The sequence below is a fragment of the Melospiza georgiana genome, chromosome 18 (assembly GCF_028018845.1).
Source record: "Melospiza georgiana isolate bMelGeo1 chromosome 18, bMelGeo1.pri, whole genome shotgun sequence".
Lineage (NCBI taxonomy): Eukaryota > Metazoa > Chordata > Aves > Passeriformes > Passerellidae > Melospiza > Melospiza georgiana.
The window spans coordinates 5,245,858-5,262,612 of record NC_080447.1 but is presented as its reverse complement, the minus strand read 5'-3'; the positions used below and the strand labels follow the sequence as shown (position 1 = coordinate 5,262,612).

The following is a 16,755-nucleotide window of genomic DNA, read 5'->3' as shown; positions in this document are numbered from 1 at the left end:
CACAGGGAACACATGGGCAGGGGGCTGCAGGACCCTGCTCAGGGCCTGTGTGCACCTCAGGAACTGATCTTTGGGCACCAGCTCCAACTAAGGCCCATGCAATTTGTGCAGAGGTGGAAAATCAAACTTTCCTGGGCTGGGGGACCCCCTGGTCTTGTCTTTTCCTCACTTGTTCAGAGCCAGCTGCAGGCTGTTGGAGTTCACCCTCTCCTGTCCTGCAGGAAGGACCTGCTGCCTGTGCAGGGGTCATTGCCACTGAGCAGGAACGAGAAGGTTCACTCTGAGCAGACCTGGCTGCAGTCAGTGAAATGTAGTCTTTATTCCTTGCTGATTGATAAAGATGGATAAAGAGTCACAGCCCTGTCCTGGAGCAGCAGCAGCCTCATGTTCTTGTGATGTTTTCCATGCTCTCTGTGTCTGAAATGTCAGCACTACTGTCCAGCAGTCCATGTGCCAAGGAAATCCCATTCTGCTAGCTTGGGCTGCTGCTGTTTTTTCCAGTCTCTGCTTAGTGCTCATGAAAGTGCTGGGAGTTGAACAAAGAGAGGTTCCCCAAAGCAGCAGCCAAGGTGCTGGAATGTGCCAGAGGAGGAGTGGCAGATGATGTTAGCAGGGAAGACTGCATCACATTATTTAGCTTGTTGTCTTTTTCTTGTCACAAAAGCTGGCTCTGATGAGCAGCAGAAGCTTGCAGCCTGTTTCTCCTCAGAGTGGTCTAAGGGCTGCAGTTACAGCAGCCCATAATGCAGGTGCTGAATGTTATGTCTATATTCTATTTCTGAATTAATTGCTTTGGTTTTAACAGCAGGTAGTCTAATCTCCTGGAAACCATCAGGTAACTCATGTAGGTAGGGGTGTGTTGATGCCACATCACAAGCTGTGATTTAGACAAGGATTATGCAGCTGATGAGCTATGCCAGGATCAGAGGAAAGAATAGAATCAAAATGTAAATGTGAAAGCTTTCAGCGCCTGTAAGATTAGTCCCCTGTGTCCCTTTTCATTGCTAGCTGCTCCTCAGGTGTCCAGAATTGTCTTGTATTGGGAATTCTGTAGGGCCAGAGTGCCAGTGATGTGTGATTTCTTGGGACAGGTTGGGGTGACCCTTTTTGATGACCCTTTTGAATGTTCCCACCAGAGCATTTCATTTAGAGAAGTAACACTTGAGTTTTGGATGGACAGGAAAGAGAAAGCTGTGGAGCTCCTTCTTGGGTGCAGTGTCCAAACCTTCACAAAGGCTGTGCTTGAATCCTGCCATGCAGAGCCCATGGACACCACAGGAACTCTCAGTCTCATAGCTCCCTGCTCTCCTGGGCCCTCAGACGCCTTCGATTACAGCCCTGCTGTTCAGAAATAGCAGGGCAGCGTGGCAGGATCACAAACCAGCCATCATGAAATGAGTGCTTGTGCTGCCAGCAGGGAGCTCTTGGGGAGGATGCTGCTGCCAGGAAGCCACTGGGTGCTGGCAGCCCCTCTGTGTTGGCTGCCAGGCATGCTTTGAGCTGAGCTGAGCCTCTCCCTGGGCTGCAGCATCTCTGCACCATGCAGGAGTGAACACAAGGGTTGGGTGAGAAGGAGGATTGTCTGCAGCCCTGAATTCTCCTAGGGCTGGGATGAAGTTGCAGCTGAGCAGTTTCTGGTGTCTCTTTTCTCAGCAGTGTGGCTGAGGGAAGGGAAAGAGCTGAGGACTGTTACAGGAACCTCCTTGAAGTCTAATAAGCTCTCAAGGTCTATAACACACCCAGGATAGCTCAGCTGCCCTTGGAGGCATAAAAATCAGCAGGATGGCTTCTGTTGCAGTGTTGGAAACAAAAAGGTTTAATAAAAGGCAAAATAATAAACAGAGAAAAACCAAGCCAGGTGCAAAAGGTCCTTGCCCCTGGTAAAACACCTCACAAAAGTGATTAGTTCCTTTGTTCACTTCTTTTTGTAGTAAATTGCTCAGGTGGGGCTTTTTGGCTTCTGTCCAATTAGCCATCCTTAAGTTTGAGGTGAAGTCCTCCAGGCCTATCAAATGGTTTTTCACCTAATCAAGGAGATAAACTTCTGAGCTTCTTTCCTTTTTGAAGGGACAAAGGATAGTTTTGTCACTCTGTTAACAGGGGCCACACTCCTACAGAGGACAGACTGACGGACTGTGTCAGTACTGTCTTGCCCCTGGGTTGACTCATGATGACCAACAGCTTTCAGCAACCATTCCTGGCCTGGTTTTGAAGGGATTTCCCTCTACCTCCCTCTGGAAGCAGCTGTTTGTGCCAGGAAAAGGTGCAGACCTGCTGTGGCTCAGTGCCCTCTTGTTACTGACCCTTGTGTCAGGCTCTGGCTGCTGCCCTGGACATCTCCATGAGCATCTGGAGCTCTGGGAATTCTCTGCAGCAGGTGGGTGTGCTCAGTAACTCGATGAGCCAGGTTTTGCTGTCTCGAGATGCTTTTTAAAGCGATTGCAAATGTAAGGCAGAGTTCATGTTTGCAGCTTCAGCAGATTTTGTTCAGAAAGGCTGACTATGTGCAGGAAATGGGGATGATGAAGATGATAATTAGAACTGGGTAGTTAAGTAGCACAGAAGAAAGATGTTTATTAAGCAGGCTTTGGTGGGTTTTCTGTGTCACCTTGCTATGGAATATCTATGAGGGTTCTTGTGTGGCAGGGGGAATAGCAGAATGCAGAAATTCCCACTGGAAAGAGAAAACATGGGCTTGGTTTCTCAGCAGAGGGAATTGCCACGGAGCTGGATGTACCTGGGATTGCTGGATGTACCTGGGCCATGGCTGGGAGGGGTCACCAAGCCCTGGAATCCCTGGAGAAGGAGTATTATTGAGTATGGTTACTGGGGCAGACAATCCTTGGTTGGATTCTGTTGGGAATTTGAACATTCTGTAACTGTCTGAACATACTTTGTGAGCATCTCACAAAGCAGTTATTTAGGTTTGCAGTTTTGGTCATTTTTCCCAGTCTCCTTCAAAGCAATGAAACTCAGTATAAAGCTCCCACATTTGGTAAAGTGCAGCTCCTTGCTTGAGGCTGTGCAAATCAAAGATCAAATTTCACCCTCTTGTTTCCAGAAGGAGATGCAGAAGGAAAGATAGATCATTCCTTTCTAATGAAATCTGTAAATTCTGTAAAGCCAAGGTTTTCTGCCCTTTCCTGAGGGGAAGGGGAAATGCTTTCCAGGTGTCCCTCCAGCCCTGCTTTGTCTGTAAAGTCACTTCTTCAGTCAATAGCAGGGCTGTATGGATTCAGCCTTCTCCCTGACCTTGTATGAATTCTGGTTTGGGGCAGCAAAATGTTTTTTTGTTTTTTTGTTTTTTTGGTTTTTTTTTTTCTGTTGTTCTGAGTTAAATCTCATAAAGGATGTGCTCCTTACCAGCAGTCTTGGAGGGAGAGTGGAGAATCCCATCCATTCATGAGCTGCACAGGAGGGAGCCCATGGCAGTGTCCCTGCCTGTGGGATGGATGTGTGTGGCTCTCAGCCATACAAAGAGGTGGTCTGGCCCTGGGGCTGCCACATTTTTCAGAAAGGAAAAATCTGAAAATCTTAACGACCACAGTTGTTTTGTTATATTTGCAAACAATCTGGAAAATGAGGGCAGGATATAAATACCTTACAAATGAGAACTGGAAAGAGTCTTCAGGCTAAAGCAGTTTTTCATGCCTGGAAACATAGACTAAGATGTCAGAGACAGGCTGTGATGAGGAAATGATTCCAGCCTCTCAGGGCAGACAGCAGTGTTGCTTTATTAGGGATCCAGGGCAGACTGCCTTGTACCCTGGAGGAAGGCTGAGTGCCAGCTGCTGGGAGAACACTTACCTTTGGAGTTCATTTCTAATTCTGGGTCCACTGGTGCTGCATTACAGCTCAGACTGATTCACCTGTGTGCCTCAAAGGATGAGTTCAGTGATGTGAATCAGCCTTAGTGCCTGACCTTCAGCATTTGGATTTATATCTGAGAGTATAAATTCTTTGCCTTTTTCTGTCTTTAGCAGATTTTTTAGAGTCTGCTTGACAGGATTCATACAGGTTTGTCTGGTTCAAAAGTGATAGGATTAAACAGAAGGAAGAGAAATCTGACTGGTGCAGGAAATTTGGGAATGCACTAAAAGGCCATATGCTTTGTTTTGTTTGGACTTGTGACTCCAGAGGGAAATGTAATACTTCCTGAGGATCTCCTTTAAATGTCCCCATTTGACCTCCACAGCACATGGATTTTAGCTGAAGGAAATGCAGTCTTCTGGTTTTACTTTCACAGTCTGCAAAGCTCAGCTCGCTGCTGAGGCCTGGACCTGGCTGCAGGAAAAGAAACGAAGCAGAAAACTCCTGCAAGAGCTGCAGCCGCAGCACTCTGGGTTTTCAGGAGGTCCACTTCAGCCAGGGCTTTTCTCCTCTGTGTTGAGTTTGCAGAGAGGGAATGTCCAGCTTGTGAACAAGAGTAGCAAGGGTTGGCACAGGTCAGAACGCTCCTGTAGGAGTTGATGTTTTCTTTGCCTGCTCTGAACTTGTTAGATCCGACTTTGTGACTTGCTGGCTTATTCTTCCTGACTTTGACCAGGGTATGAGTCACTCCTCAGGGTCACCACCATGGAGAAGCTTGTGGTTTTAACTGAGGAATACTTACATCACCACTAAAAATGTCAAGTCAGCCGTCCTCCCTAAAGTGATTGCTCACAGCAGCCTTTCAGATTATGTCCAGAAAGCGACCAAATTTGGGCTACTTGGGGTGAAGATAGATCAACCCCAGGTGATGGGTAGGCTTGATGATGAGATCTCCTTTGTAGTGTTCTTGGGCTGGTGTTTTTTGTGTGATTTCTTTGCAGAATGAGTGGAGCTTTGCAGAGCCCACCCAGAAAGGCAGCCCACTCCCAAGGTCCCCAGCACCACATGGTGAGGGGTGTTGCACCAGTTCCCACGGTGAACAGCCTGGTCAGTAAGGGTGACATGCAGATTTACTCCTAAAAAATGGAATTAAATAGTTGTTGCTTCAGCTTTCCAGCAAAACCCTGCTAACTTGGTCAAAACTATTTGTAAAATTACTCTGTTAAGGGTATAGCTCAGGTTTGCTTTTACAAGTGTTCTAGGCAGAACGAGGCACTTTGCTCCTAAATGATTATGGAAGAGATGGAGTTAGTGGAGTGGAGCAGCATTATTTTGATCTCCAAATGATCAGCTGAAAGCCAGCATTATCCTTGAAAAGGAGCAACTGTGAATGGTCTGGCAGTCAAACCCCCAGTGCTGCTCAGGTTTGCCTGGATTCATGTACTTCATGTGATGCTTTTGCCATGGAAAGGGAGGATGAGAAGTCCTCTGAAACATGAACAATTTCCTGAGCAAGTAGAAACAGAGAGGACTGGGAGCAGATTGTCAGCACAGTCCATGGCAGGCTCTGTTGTGAGCAGCAGCTCTGTGGATTTTACCCATTAATCAAATGGGAGCCAGGACCATCTCTTAATGCTGTGTATTTTGTATTGTATCTTTCTATTTTGTCATTAATTCCTTGTTGTTCTTTTTCATTTGGTAGGTACAAAGCTCCTTTCAGGCTTTCAGATATTAGTGCTGCTGTTCCATGGCTTTGGCTTTTTTGGGGTTTGCTCTTTGTTAAAGACTGAGATTTTCTACAAATAAATAAGGATATTGATTGTCAGGGATATTGATTTCAGTATATTTTGCCCTCAGTAAATAATTATCTAAAAGCAAATCCATTCCTTCTTTGTGTGTATGATCATGTGTGAGAGGGGAGGGTATTGCCTGCTGCTTCTTTCTGATTTTCTAAAGCACACAAAGGCAACTGCTAGATGTGGCACTGGCACATCTGCCTCACCTTGAAGGGAGGAGAGAAGGACAAGTTTTAATTTTGATGGGGCATCTGCTCTGTTTGGATGTGAGACTTGTCTTTGTGCATAAATCAGGCATTGTCCAAGCCAGGCTGAGGCATACCTGAGGATTCTGAGGAAATGATGAAGGGGCTTAATAGAAGTGGAGCTAAAGTGCAATTTACAGCAAATTATCATTTTAGCAGGTCCTGGAAGTACCCTCATCACAGTGCTGTCCTGTCTGTGTACACTGCAGAAAAACAAACAGCTCCTGTAGAGAAGGAGCTGGGATGTGTCCCTGGGGCCAGTTATCCTGAGCCCTTCCTACCTGGAGCAGTTCCAGCAGTGTAGGGCACAGTGAGATTTTACTGAGTGTGTTTACCCACAGCACTCAGCCTGTGCTTTCAGAGCTCTGTGTGTGTGTCTGTTCTGGAACAATCTGCTCCCCTCAGAGCACTCTGAGTGAACCAGCACAGCTTTGCCTGCATTCAGGAGCAAGGGCGTGCAGGTGAGGGGTGATGGGGGCAGGTGAGGAGGTGCAGTGGCTTTCAGGGGTGCTGCTGCCTGCCCCCAGTACAGCTGGGATGAGTGTGCATGGTAATCTGCTGCATACAGCTCCAGTACATCTGTGGGATCAAGCTGCTGTTACTGTGTGCCCACAGGGAGAAGGGAAGTTGAAAGAAGCAGCATGAAGCAGGGATGCTCCATCTCTGATCAGTCTTAATTAATGTCTGTGTTCAGGGATTAAGGGTACCTTACAGTGAGATACCAGGCAGAACATTTTCCATTACCTTGTCCATTTCAGGATGATTATAGAGTGTTCTCATTTAAGCAGGCTCTGCACTCAGGTGAAGGCTTGTTTAAATGTTACATGATTGGGAAATGACCATTCTCCAGCAAAGGTGAAATACCTAAGGAATGCATCTCTGAATTGTCAGGTGCCATTCTGTGATGCACATCTGTTTAACATCAAACTCTGCCTTACTCAGCTGAAAAACCTGAGCTGGCTGTTGCTTCTGAGAGAAAGAGAGCACTTAGGAACCTTTTTCAGAACTCCCTTCTGTGCCTCAGCTCAATGGCAGAAGAATCTGCTTTCTATTAAAGTGATAAATTGCTTAATTGGAGGTGTAAGCAACCCCCACTGTAAAATTTGTCTTTGTCAGATACATAAAACATTGATTTTCTTTGTTTGCTGTTGCAAGCCCCCTGTGGTATGGAGCTGCAGTCTCACACCACCCTGCTACCAAGCAGAGGTGTGTGCTGGCAGAGATGGAGTCTGTTTGCCATGTGGCAGCTGTGTGCTCTCCCTGCAGTGAGGAGGGAACACCCCATCCCTCTTGGGGCTGAGCCACTTGGGGTTCCCAGTGGATCCTGTAATGTGGAGGATTTTATTAAATACACAGTCATGAATTTATCTTCTGAATAAATTCATATTATATATATTCCTAATCCCTTGAAGTGAGTCACTGGAGTCACCCAGCAGATGTTATCACCAAATTGTTCCTAAACACTGCTGTAAGGGCAAGCTCCCCTTACTGCCCCCAGAGCACACAGAGCTCTGATGGGTATCTTGTGAGAATTGCTGCTGCACAATCAGCCCCAGCCTGAGGAAGCCAGGAGTGCCACAGGCTGCCCTCACGCTGACTCCCAGGGGATTGAGAAGGGCTGTTCTCAGGTCAGGTAACAGTGGAAGCTGGTGCAGAATAAAACATGAGGACCGTTGGAATGAAGGACACATCAGACATGGCCTTCCTGCCTTGTCTGTGTGTCTGGGTGAGCCACAAAAAACAAAACAGCCTCAGCTTTGTAATCAAGTTGTGCTATTTTCCATCAGTTCTTCACCCTTTATTTTCTATTTCTCTTTTTGTCTTCTTCAACTTGCTTTTCTTTTCTGCTTCACTAGTCCTCCTGCCACATCCTTGTTTAGATAATCCAGCCCTGGGCACTCAAGCATGTCAGCTGAGTGTTTTTGCATGCTCTGAGAATGGTTGCCAAGCTTGTACCCTTCATTCTAGGTCTTTAATGTGAGCCTGGGCATGCTCTTGGGCTAAGGGATTAGGAGCCCTAAGAATAAACATTTCCAGCCTCACAAATTTCAATTCCTATCATCTGCTTCCCATTCTAGGAGACATCCTAAAGATTTCTTCCCATGTGCGGGATGCGCAGTCCCTGCTTCTGTCAAGTTTCTCTTGTGCACACACAATCTGAGATCTGCTGCTTTCCATTTATGCCTCTTTTCCCCAGCCATAGCCCATTAACATCATCTGAGTCTCTGCCTGATGGCTCTTGGCCAGAGCTCATCTCTTCAGCGATCTGCACGCATGGATGTCCACTTTTTTTTTTATTTTAGCAGCCCCAGGAGACACCAGATTTCACTGACTCCTTGTTTTCCAGAAAGGCATTTCTATTCTCTTCCCAGCAATAACAGAAGTGCTGTTGCTGATGGTGGCCAGTCTTGCAGAATTTCTGAACTTCCAGGCTGGATGAGTTCTCACAGCTTTGTACAGGATTTTTCTTGGCCCAGGGGGTGCTGCTGCCTTGTTCCACAGCAGTGGGCATGATGCTTCCTTTTAGGATGTAGGGAGCTCTGATGCAGCTTGAGGCCTGTAATGGGCCCCACTTTGGTCTGGTCCTGTAAAAGATGGCTGCTTGTATCTGGTTTTCTCCCTTTTCTTCCCTACTTAGATTGCAAGTGACTCAACACTCTGTATATATTAAGCTTCATGAAGATTTGTGTAAAAATGGAGTCCAATTCAGAGCAATAATTTTTGTCTTGGTTTTGTAGCAGCCTCCAAACAGGCCCCCACAAACTCTCTAAGAGCTCTCCCTCACATTGTCAGCCAAGAATTTATGTCACTGTGCTGCTGAAGAGCCTGTCCAGGGCCAGACCACCCCAGTTCTGCAGCCAGTGTGACCAGCATGGAGCAGGAGCCAGTCCCAGCTCTGCCTGTGGCCACACCAACAGCAGCTGCTCTGGCTGCACTGAGGAGGAGCTGGGGCCACTGCCAGGACTGCCCAGGAGCTGTGAGTGGCAGCGCTTGGCCAGCTGCTGCCCTCACCCTGACAGCTCCTTTTGGGAGGTTTGGAACTGGGTCACAGCTGGGCAGCCAAGGAGATGCACACGCAGGAACTGCAGAGGAGTGGGGGTCAGCACGCTGGGGTGAGCAGCCTTGCTGAGGCAGCAGTGTGAGGAGCACATCCCTGCCCTTGGCTCCTTGCCCTGCTGACTGGTTGGGAGCTCTGGCTCTGCCAGGTGGAAGGCAGGTCTGCATCCTGGGAGATGCAGAGGGCAAAAGAATCTGATTCTCAGATAATTTCTCTTATTAAATACAGCTGTTTCTTGGTGGTAGGAACTTGGGTTTTCACAGCACTATATTTAGGTAGGGTGTGCCTAAGGGACAGAGGATCCAGCTACTGAAATGCTGTTGTCTTTTCTGCATTCTCAAGGTTGTGTGGGGCTCAGGACCCTGATGCTGCACAATAAGAGCTGTGCTCTTTGGAGCATGGTGTGCTTGGTGAAGCAGAGGTATGGAAGGATGTTGGTAACTACAACAATGACTCTGTCTCCTCAGTAGTCTCTGCATCTTTGCAGTGCTGTCCTTCCCCTCTGCCAGGTACAAACACACACTGCACGCATCAAAGAAAGAGGTAGTCCAACCCATGTCCTCCTGAGGCAACCCCATCCCTTCCTGCTGCCTCCACAGAAGCTGCCCTGAGCAGATCAGAGCTGCAGAGAGCAGGTTTGCTAGTTGGTAGTCACGTTCTTTTGCCAGAATGGCCTCTCATGGTTTTGATTTCTAGGACTGGGGCCATCTGACTTGTTGCCATGAGTGCTTGTACTTACATGGTCTCCCTTTCCCCTGCAGGCAGCATCCTCAGCACTGAGCAGCCTGGGCCACGTGTACACAGCCATCGGGGACTACCCCAACGCCCTGGCCAGCCACAAGCAGTGCGTGCTCCTCGCCAAGCAGTCCAAGGATGAGCTCTCCGAGGCGCGGGAGCTGGGCAACATGGGAGCAGTGTACATCGCCATGGGGGACTTTGAGAACGCAGTGCAGTGCCACGAGCAGCACCTGAAGATCGCCAAGGAGCTGGGCAACAAGCGGGAGGAGGCTCGAGCCTACAGCAACCTGGGCAGCGCTTACCACTACCGCAGGAACTTCGACAAGGCCATGTCCTACCACAACTACGTGCTGGAGCTGGCCCAGGAGCTGGCTGAGAAGGCCATTGAGATGAGAGCTTATGCTGGCCTGGGCCATGCAGCTCGATGTATGCAAGATCTGGAGAGGGCTAAGCAGTACCACGAAGAGCAGTTGCACATTGCTGAGAGCCTGCAGGACCGAGCTGCTGAAGGCAGAGCCTCCTCCAATCTAGGTAAGGCCCTGACACGGAGCAGAATTTGTCATGGGATGCTGAGAGCTGCTGCTAAGATAGCCAAGATCTGCTGTGTGCTCTCCTCTTAGTCACCCCAGTTTGACCAGGCTGCCTTAATAAATTAAACAGGCCCTTGGCAGATTGTGTGCTGCTGTACTGCATTCCGTGTTCAATTATTAAATTCCTTAGAAAAACACTAGAAAGCACAAACTCACAGCAAAAGGGAAATGAAAAGATAAAATGCATTTGAGGAGCTCTTCGGGAGTTAGGAATAAAGTAATTCTTGCACTACTGCAAGAAGTGATGTGGCTTGTTACCTGGCTATTTCTTTGGGAGCTTGTCAGCAAGATCTGTCGATATATTGCTGCCTTGTCAGTTGAGAGACACATGGATCAAATCAGTTTACTAAGTTTGTTTTCCAAATATATTCACTGAAATACTAGGGTGTAGGAGTCCTGCATTCTCCTAAGGAGCAGCATTGGCAGGCTGGGAGAGGCTGAGTTCCATTCAAGTGAAGCCTAATTTCTCCTGCTGCCTCACAGCACCAGATGTGGGAGTTACCAAGGATGCATTTCCATCTCTGCCATGGCTGTGGCAGTTGTGCTGCCAGTGTTCCAGCTGTTATTTGGGATGTGTTCTCAGTTGGCTGAGAACAGCAAAGCAGGGCTGGTGCTGGGATATCAAAATAAGTGTTTGTTGGCAGCCCCTGAATCCCAGCCCTTGCAGGCTGCCCCACGCTGTAAATCAGCTCCTGTTTCTGCTTGGCAGTTGGCACTTGGTTCATTTGTAGATGCTAATTGTACTCTGATGTTATCAACAGCAGGTAATTGAAAAGAGCTTGATGAATTACTTAATTTCTCTTAGTAGCTGAGTCTTCAGGAGCTGAATGAAGAAGATAAGGGGAACTGCAGAAAACAAAACAATCACAGCTTTTTAATTAGTGTTGCAAATCTCCTCCTTTACACAAATTGAGGCGGATCCTTGGGGCAAAATAGGTTTGTGATGCAAAAATGCTTGTGGGCAGCTTAGCATGAGAGAGCAGTGAGCATGAGCAAGGTTTCTGTTAATGTGACAGCACCCAGCAGGCAGGAGGGCTGGGAGAGGAGGCCTTGCATGAGCAGCAAAGCACAAACCACATTCCCCATCTCTTCTCCAGTGTGGGACCTTGTCTTGGGGACCCTGTGGCTGCAGTCCTGGGAAGACGCAGAGATGTGGGAGATGGACTGCTGCAGCAGAGAATGTTTCTCAGTGTTGGATTTTAGCCTAAATATAACTTTGAGTTGGTATGCTGACTCAGCCCCTCCACACTTTGTGTTAGAATAGTTCTCAGAGCGCGGGGTCTCACGTTTCAGCTGTTATTTGGCTGTATTTTTTGTCTTCTCTGTCAGAGTTAAGTTATACTGGAAAAAGGGAACATGCAGTTCTTGTTGAGACACTCTATTATTGTTGTTTAAAATGCATCCAGTACCAATCAAAAAGTCAAGTTTTAATTGTCTCTTTCATCTAATCCACATGCAAAACAAAACCTCATCAAAATAACCCTGCTGACAGGCAAAAAAATGTATCTAAATGTGTGTTTCTAGGCCAGAATGTTAGAGTTGGCCTCTCTGCTGAAGCAACAGACATTTTCTGTTGCATTTCCCTAATGCAGATGGAAAGCACCCTTAAGCGTGTGATCCAGTGTTAAGCAGGGCAGACATGGAGTGTAACAGAGCCCAGCTGCTGCAGTGTTCTGCAGGGAGATGCTCTGCACTCTGGGATGAGGTGAGCAGGAGGTGATGGACTGAGGATGAAGCACAAGCTATCAGCCTTTCACGAGACGTGGAGTTTAACCAGAAGTTTCAGGTTTTTAACCTTTGCAAAGCATCTGGTATTTCCAAACACTCAGGCTCCATGTGGAGACCAGGCTTTCCAGCCTCTGCAGTTTTAAGGGTTCTCACTATGATGAAGAGAAGACAGTTCACATTATTAATAGAACACAATTTAAAGTCTCTTGGTGCTGCCTCTTTCCAGCTCCAGGAGAACTTCTGTACTTCTTCTCATGTGCTCATCATGTTGTCCAAAAATGGCAGATATTTTCTCTTTAAGCTTTTGCAATTAATGTCAAAAAACATTTGCAGGGCCTCCTTCAGTGGCTCCCAAACCTCCAGGCTTGTTCCCAGGTGTTTGCAAAGTAGCCACAGGCATTATTAGCACAGAGTTTAATTGAAATGTAGGTGGTACCATCAGCAGAACCAGAGCTCCCATTCCCATGTCTCATAACAAATGCAAGATGATTCGACTGAAATTGAAAAGCATCTGTAAGTGCTGTCTCACTGAATGTGTTGAGTCTGAGCTCTGGAGCTACCAGGTATCACTTCTGGAAATAAACAGTGATTTTATAGGGCCAGACTGTGTCTGGTTGTCGTGGTGAATGGGTGCTTTTGTATAACATGAAACCTAAACCTTCCCTGGACTTTCCCTGTTAGAAGCAAGGAGGAAGGTTTGTTCAGAAGGGCTGTGAAGAGCCAGGGAAGGGGCCAGGCTGCAGGCAGCCCTGGCGTGCAGGGTGCTGCAGAGGTTTAGTACAGGGCCCTGTGTTTGTTGAGCTGGTTTCTGCTGTTTTCCAGGAATCATTCACCAGATGAAGGGTGACTACGACACAGCGCTGCGGCTGCACAAGACACACCTGTCCATAGCGCAGGAGCTGAGCGATTACGCGGCCCAGGGCCGGGCCTACGGCAACATGGGCAACGCCTACAACGCCCTGGGCATGTACGACCAGGCCGTCAAGTACCACCGGCAGGAGCTGCAGATCTCCATGGAAGTCAACGACCGAGCTTCTCAGGCATCCACACACGGCAACCTGGCTGTGGCTTATCAGGCTCTGGGGGCCCATGACCGCGCTCTGCAGCACTACCAGAATCATCTCAACATCGCCCGGGAGCTGCGGGACATCCAGAGCGAGGCACGAGCCCTCAGCAATTTGGGCAACTTCCACTGCACACGGGGAGAGTTCGTGCAAGCGGCTCCGTACTATGAGCAGTACCTGCGCCTGTCCCCAGAGCTGCAGGACATGGAAGGAGAGGGGAAAGTTTGCCACAACCTTGGCTATGCCCATTATTGCCTCGGGAACTATGAGGAAGCTGTTAAGTACTATGAGCAGGATCTTGCCCTAGCAAAGGATCTTCATGACAAGCTGAGCCAAGCCAAAGCCTATTGCAACCTGGGCCTGGCCTTCAAAGCCTTGATGGACTTCAACAAAGCAGAGGAGTGTCAAAAGTACCTGCTGTCCCTGGCACAGTCTCTGAACAATTCCCAGGCCAAATTCCGAGCTCTGGGGAACTTGGGGGATATTTTTGTCTGTAAAAAAGATGTACATGGTGCAATAAAATTTTATGAGCAGCAGTTGAGCTTAGCCCATCACGTTAAAGACAGGAGACTGGAAGCCAATGCCTATGCAGCCCTGGGCTCTGCATACAGGATGGTGCAGAAATGTGACAAGGCTTTGGGTTACCACACACAGGAGCTGGAGGTGTACCAGGAGCTGGGGGATATGTCGGGTGAATGCAGAGCACATGGTCACCTTGCTGCAGTGTACATGTCCCTTGGGAAGTACACCATGGCCTTCAAGTGCTACGAGGAGCAGTTGGAGCTGGGCCAGAAGTTGAAGGACCCCAGCATCGAAGCCCAGGTCTACGGTAACATGGGCATTACCAAGATGAACATGAATGTCATGGAGGAAGCCATTGGCTACTTTGAGCAGCAGCTGGCCATGCTGCAGCAGCTCAGCGGGAACGAATCCGTACTGGATCGGGGCCGAGCCTATGGGAACCTGGGAGATTGTTATGAGGCTCTGGGAGATTTTGAGGAAGCTATAAAGTATTATGAACAGTACCTGTCTGTGGCTCAAAGCTTGAACCGTATGCAAGATCAGGCCAAGGCCTACCGAGGCTTGGGCAGTGGGCACAGGTAAGGAGCTGCACATGTGTTGTGGTGTCAGTGAAGTACGAGTGCAATCAATGCAGTGTGGTGCTGATGGGGCGTGTCTGTGGGCCTCACACACACACACACAAAGTGATGTGACACAGGAGTGAGTTAGAGTCCTGTGGATGCTGAGGACTCTGCTGACAGCTCAAATTGTGAAGTACTCAGAGAGGAGGAGGAGGTTGATTCAAAAGTGCTGGGGATGTCTACTGAGGGAAAGCCCCTGGCCTCCAGGGGAAATGGCAAAACACCTTCTCTCGAGGAAATACCAGCAAAATAAACACTGCTGTTCTCTTCCCTTGTAGGGCCATGGGAAGTTTACAGCAGGCTCTGGTGTGCTTTGAGAAGAGGCTTGTAGTGGCACACGAGCTGGGGGAGGCATTTAACAAAGCCCAGGCTTACGGGGAGCTGGGGAGCCTGCACAGCCAGCTGGGCAACTACGAGCAAGCCATCTCTTGCCTGGAGAGGCAGCTGAACATCGCCCGGGAGATGAAGGACCGAGCCCTGGAGAGCGACGCCGCCTGTGGCCTGGGCGGGGTCTACCAGCAGATGGGCGAGTACGAGACAGCCCTGCAGTACCACCAGCTGGACCTGCAGATCGCCGAGGAGACCAAGAACCCCGCGGGGCAGGGCCGCGCCTACGGCAACCTGGGCCTCACCTACGAGTCCCTGGGCACCTACGAGAGGGCTGTGGTGTATCAGGAGCAGCACCTCAGCATCGCGGCGCAGATGAACGACCTCGTGGCCAAAACCGTGTCCTACAGCAGCCTGGGGAGGACTCATCATGCTTTACAGAACTACTCCCAGGCTGTGATGTACCTGCAGGAAGGTGAGAGGATGAGTTGCACAATAGAGAATGTAGGGTCAGAAGGGTGGAAGGGAGATCTGAAGACAGGGAGAGGTGAGGTACTGTAAGCATGGCTCAAAAAGGATGTGTTTGACAGTGGCCTTTGATCTCTTCTGGAAATAAACAGAAGTGCAGAAGCTCTTGCAGACATCCACAGCTACTGCTGAGCATCTGTGAGTCGCTGTCTATGGAGCTGTTACAGCCATTCTGCCATCTCAGTTGGAGCCTTCTTGGTGTCCTCTAGACAAAGCATGATCTATGCCTTCCTCAGGGCATCTTAGGTGCTTCAGAGCATGAATCTAGACTGCACCTAGCAGAGTCTCTTTGTAAAGCTCATTTGTGCCTGAAGGTGTAAACCTTCTGTATAAATGGCATTGCATACCAGGATCTGGCTCTGGGGAAACCACAGAGGATTCTGATGAATCTCTCTGATTCTGAAAGGTCTGTTAGGATAGATTTATGCCTTGCTCTTCTTACATGTTCACCTAGGAGTGAGACAAAGTGGATGAGTTTCCCTAAAGTCTGAGTGAAAACAAGTGCTGTTGATAGAAAGGTGAGAGAAATTCATCCTGAGGTGTCCAGGAGCTGTTTGCCACTGCTGAGTGCTGGGTCAGTGCTGGCCTGGGAGCTGTGCTGCTGCAAGGGGGTGCAGCATGCAGCTGATCAGACTGTGGGCTCTGATGCAGCAGATGAGCAATGTAGCTGGAGTGTATGAAGCTGGAGGCCGAAGGATGTATTACATCAGTTAGTTTGGTTTTCATGAAACTGAGCTTGGCAGGATTCCAGTATGCTGTTGGAAGGGGAGAAATGAAGCACAGCTCCTTCTCCTGGTGTGCTGCAGAATTCCTGCATAGCCTGGGAGTGCTAGCTGCTGCTGAGCTGCGTGGTGACAGCCAGGGCCCTGCTCCCCAGGCTAGGGGAAACCCGAGGTACCTCAGAGGAGGTGTCCCTGTTGTCAGCAGGGGCCACCAAGGCAGAGCTTTGGAGTGTGTGGAAGCGGGGACAGCACAGAAAGTGCTGCTGGAAGTGAAGTGAGCTCCAGGTCGTTCAGGCCAGCCCCTGCCCTGTGCTCAGCACATAAACCATGCAGAGCCTGCCAGAGGGCTGGGGAGAGCTGATGGGAAACAAGCCAGGAATGTGGCAAGAGGTGTCTTTTCTGGCAGTGTTTGACAGCTCAGTGTGATTTTGTTTCTCTGTATGGCTTTTAGGGTTTAAAAGTTGAACTTTCTGATAGGGGCTTACTGAGTGTGTCTCAGGGGCTGGTGCCTTAACCTCACTTATGGAGGGCTCAGTCCATGGAATTGTCTGTCACCTCTCATGCTGGTGATGATGTGAGGGCTGGCAGCAGCTGCCCAGCACTGGTACTGCCCCACTTTCTGTCCCAGTGCTGGCAGCTCCACAGCTGTCTCTACCTGCACTGTCTCTACCTGCACAGAAACCCCCTGGCACTCTCTCACTCTGACTTCTTTCCAGGACTGAGGCTGGCAGAGCAGCTGGGTCGCAGAGAAGACGAAGCCAAAATCCGTCACGGCCTCGGCCTCTCCCTGTGGGCGAGCGGGAACCTGGAGGAGTCCCAGCACCAGGTACGCCATGGTCTGCCCCGTGTGCTTCCTGTTCTCTGGGAGGAAAATGTCCAGGGAGGCTGTGAGGCCGAGCTCCCCATCCTGAGGGGGTGGCTGCTGGCCCTGGCAGTGCTGTGTAGGTCCATGAGGAGGTGACTGTGGCTGTTTTCCCTGAGGGGGTGGCTGCTGGCCCTGGCAGTGC

The 16,755-nt window shown here is 49.2% G+C and overlaps 1 protein-coding gene across 2 annotated transcripts in view; it reads left to right on the top strand.

Moving 5' to 3' along the window:
- The window catches only part of TTC28 (tetratricopeptide repeat domain 28), a 77,723-nt gene that overhangs the window by 37,180 nt on the left and 23,788 nt on the right, over positions 1-16,755 (top strand). For both annotated transcript variants that reach the window (XM_058036729.1, XM_058036728.1), the window contains exons 5-8: positions 9,671-10,178; positions 12,788-14,129; positions 14,450-14,973; positions 16,465-16,574. In XM_058036729.1, coding sequence (XP_057892712.1) covers positions 9,671-10,178; positions 12,788-14,129; positions 14,450-14,973; positions 16,465-16,574 — 2,484 coding nt within the window. The remainder of the gene's footprint in view (positions 1-9,670; positions 10,179-12,787; positions 14,130-14,449; positions 14,974-16,464; positions 16,575-16,755) is intronic.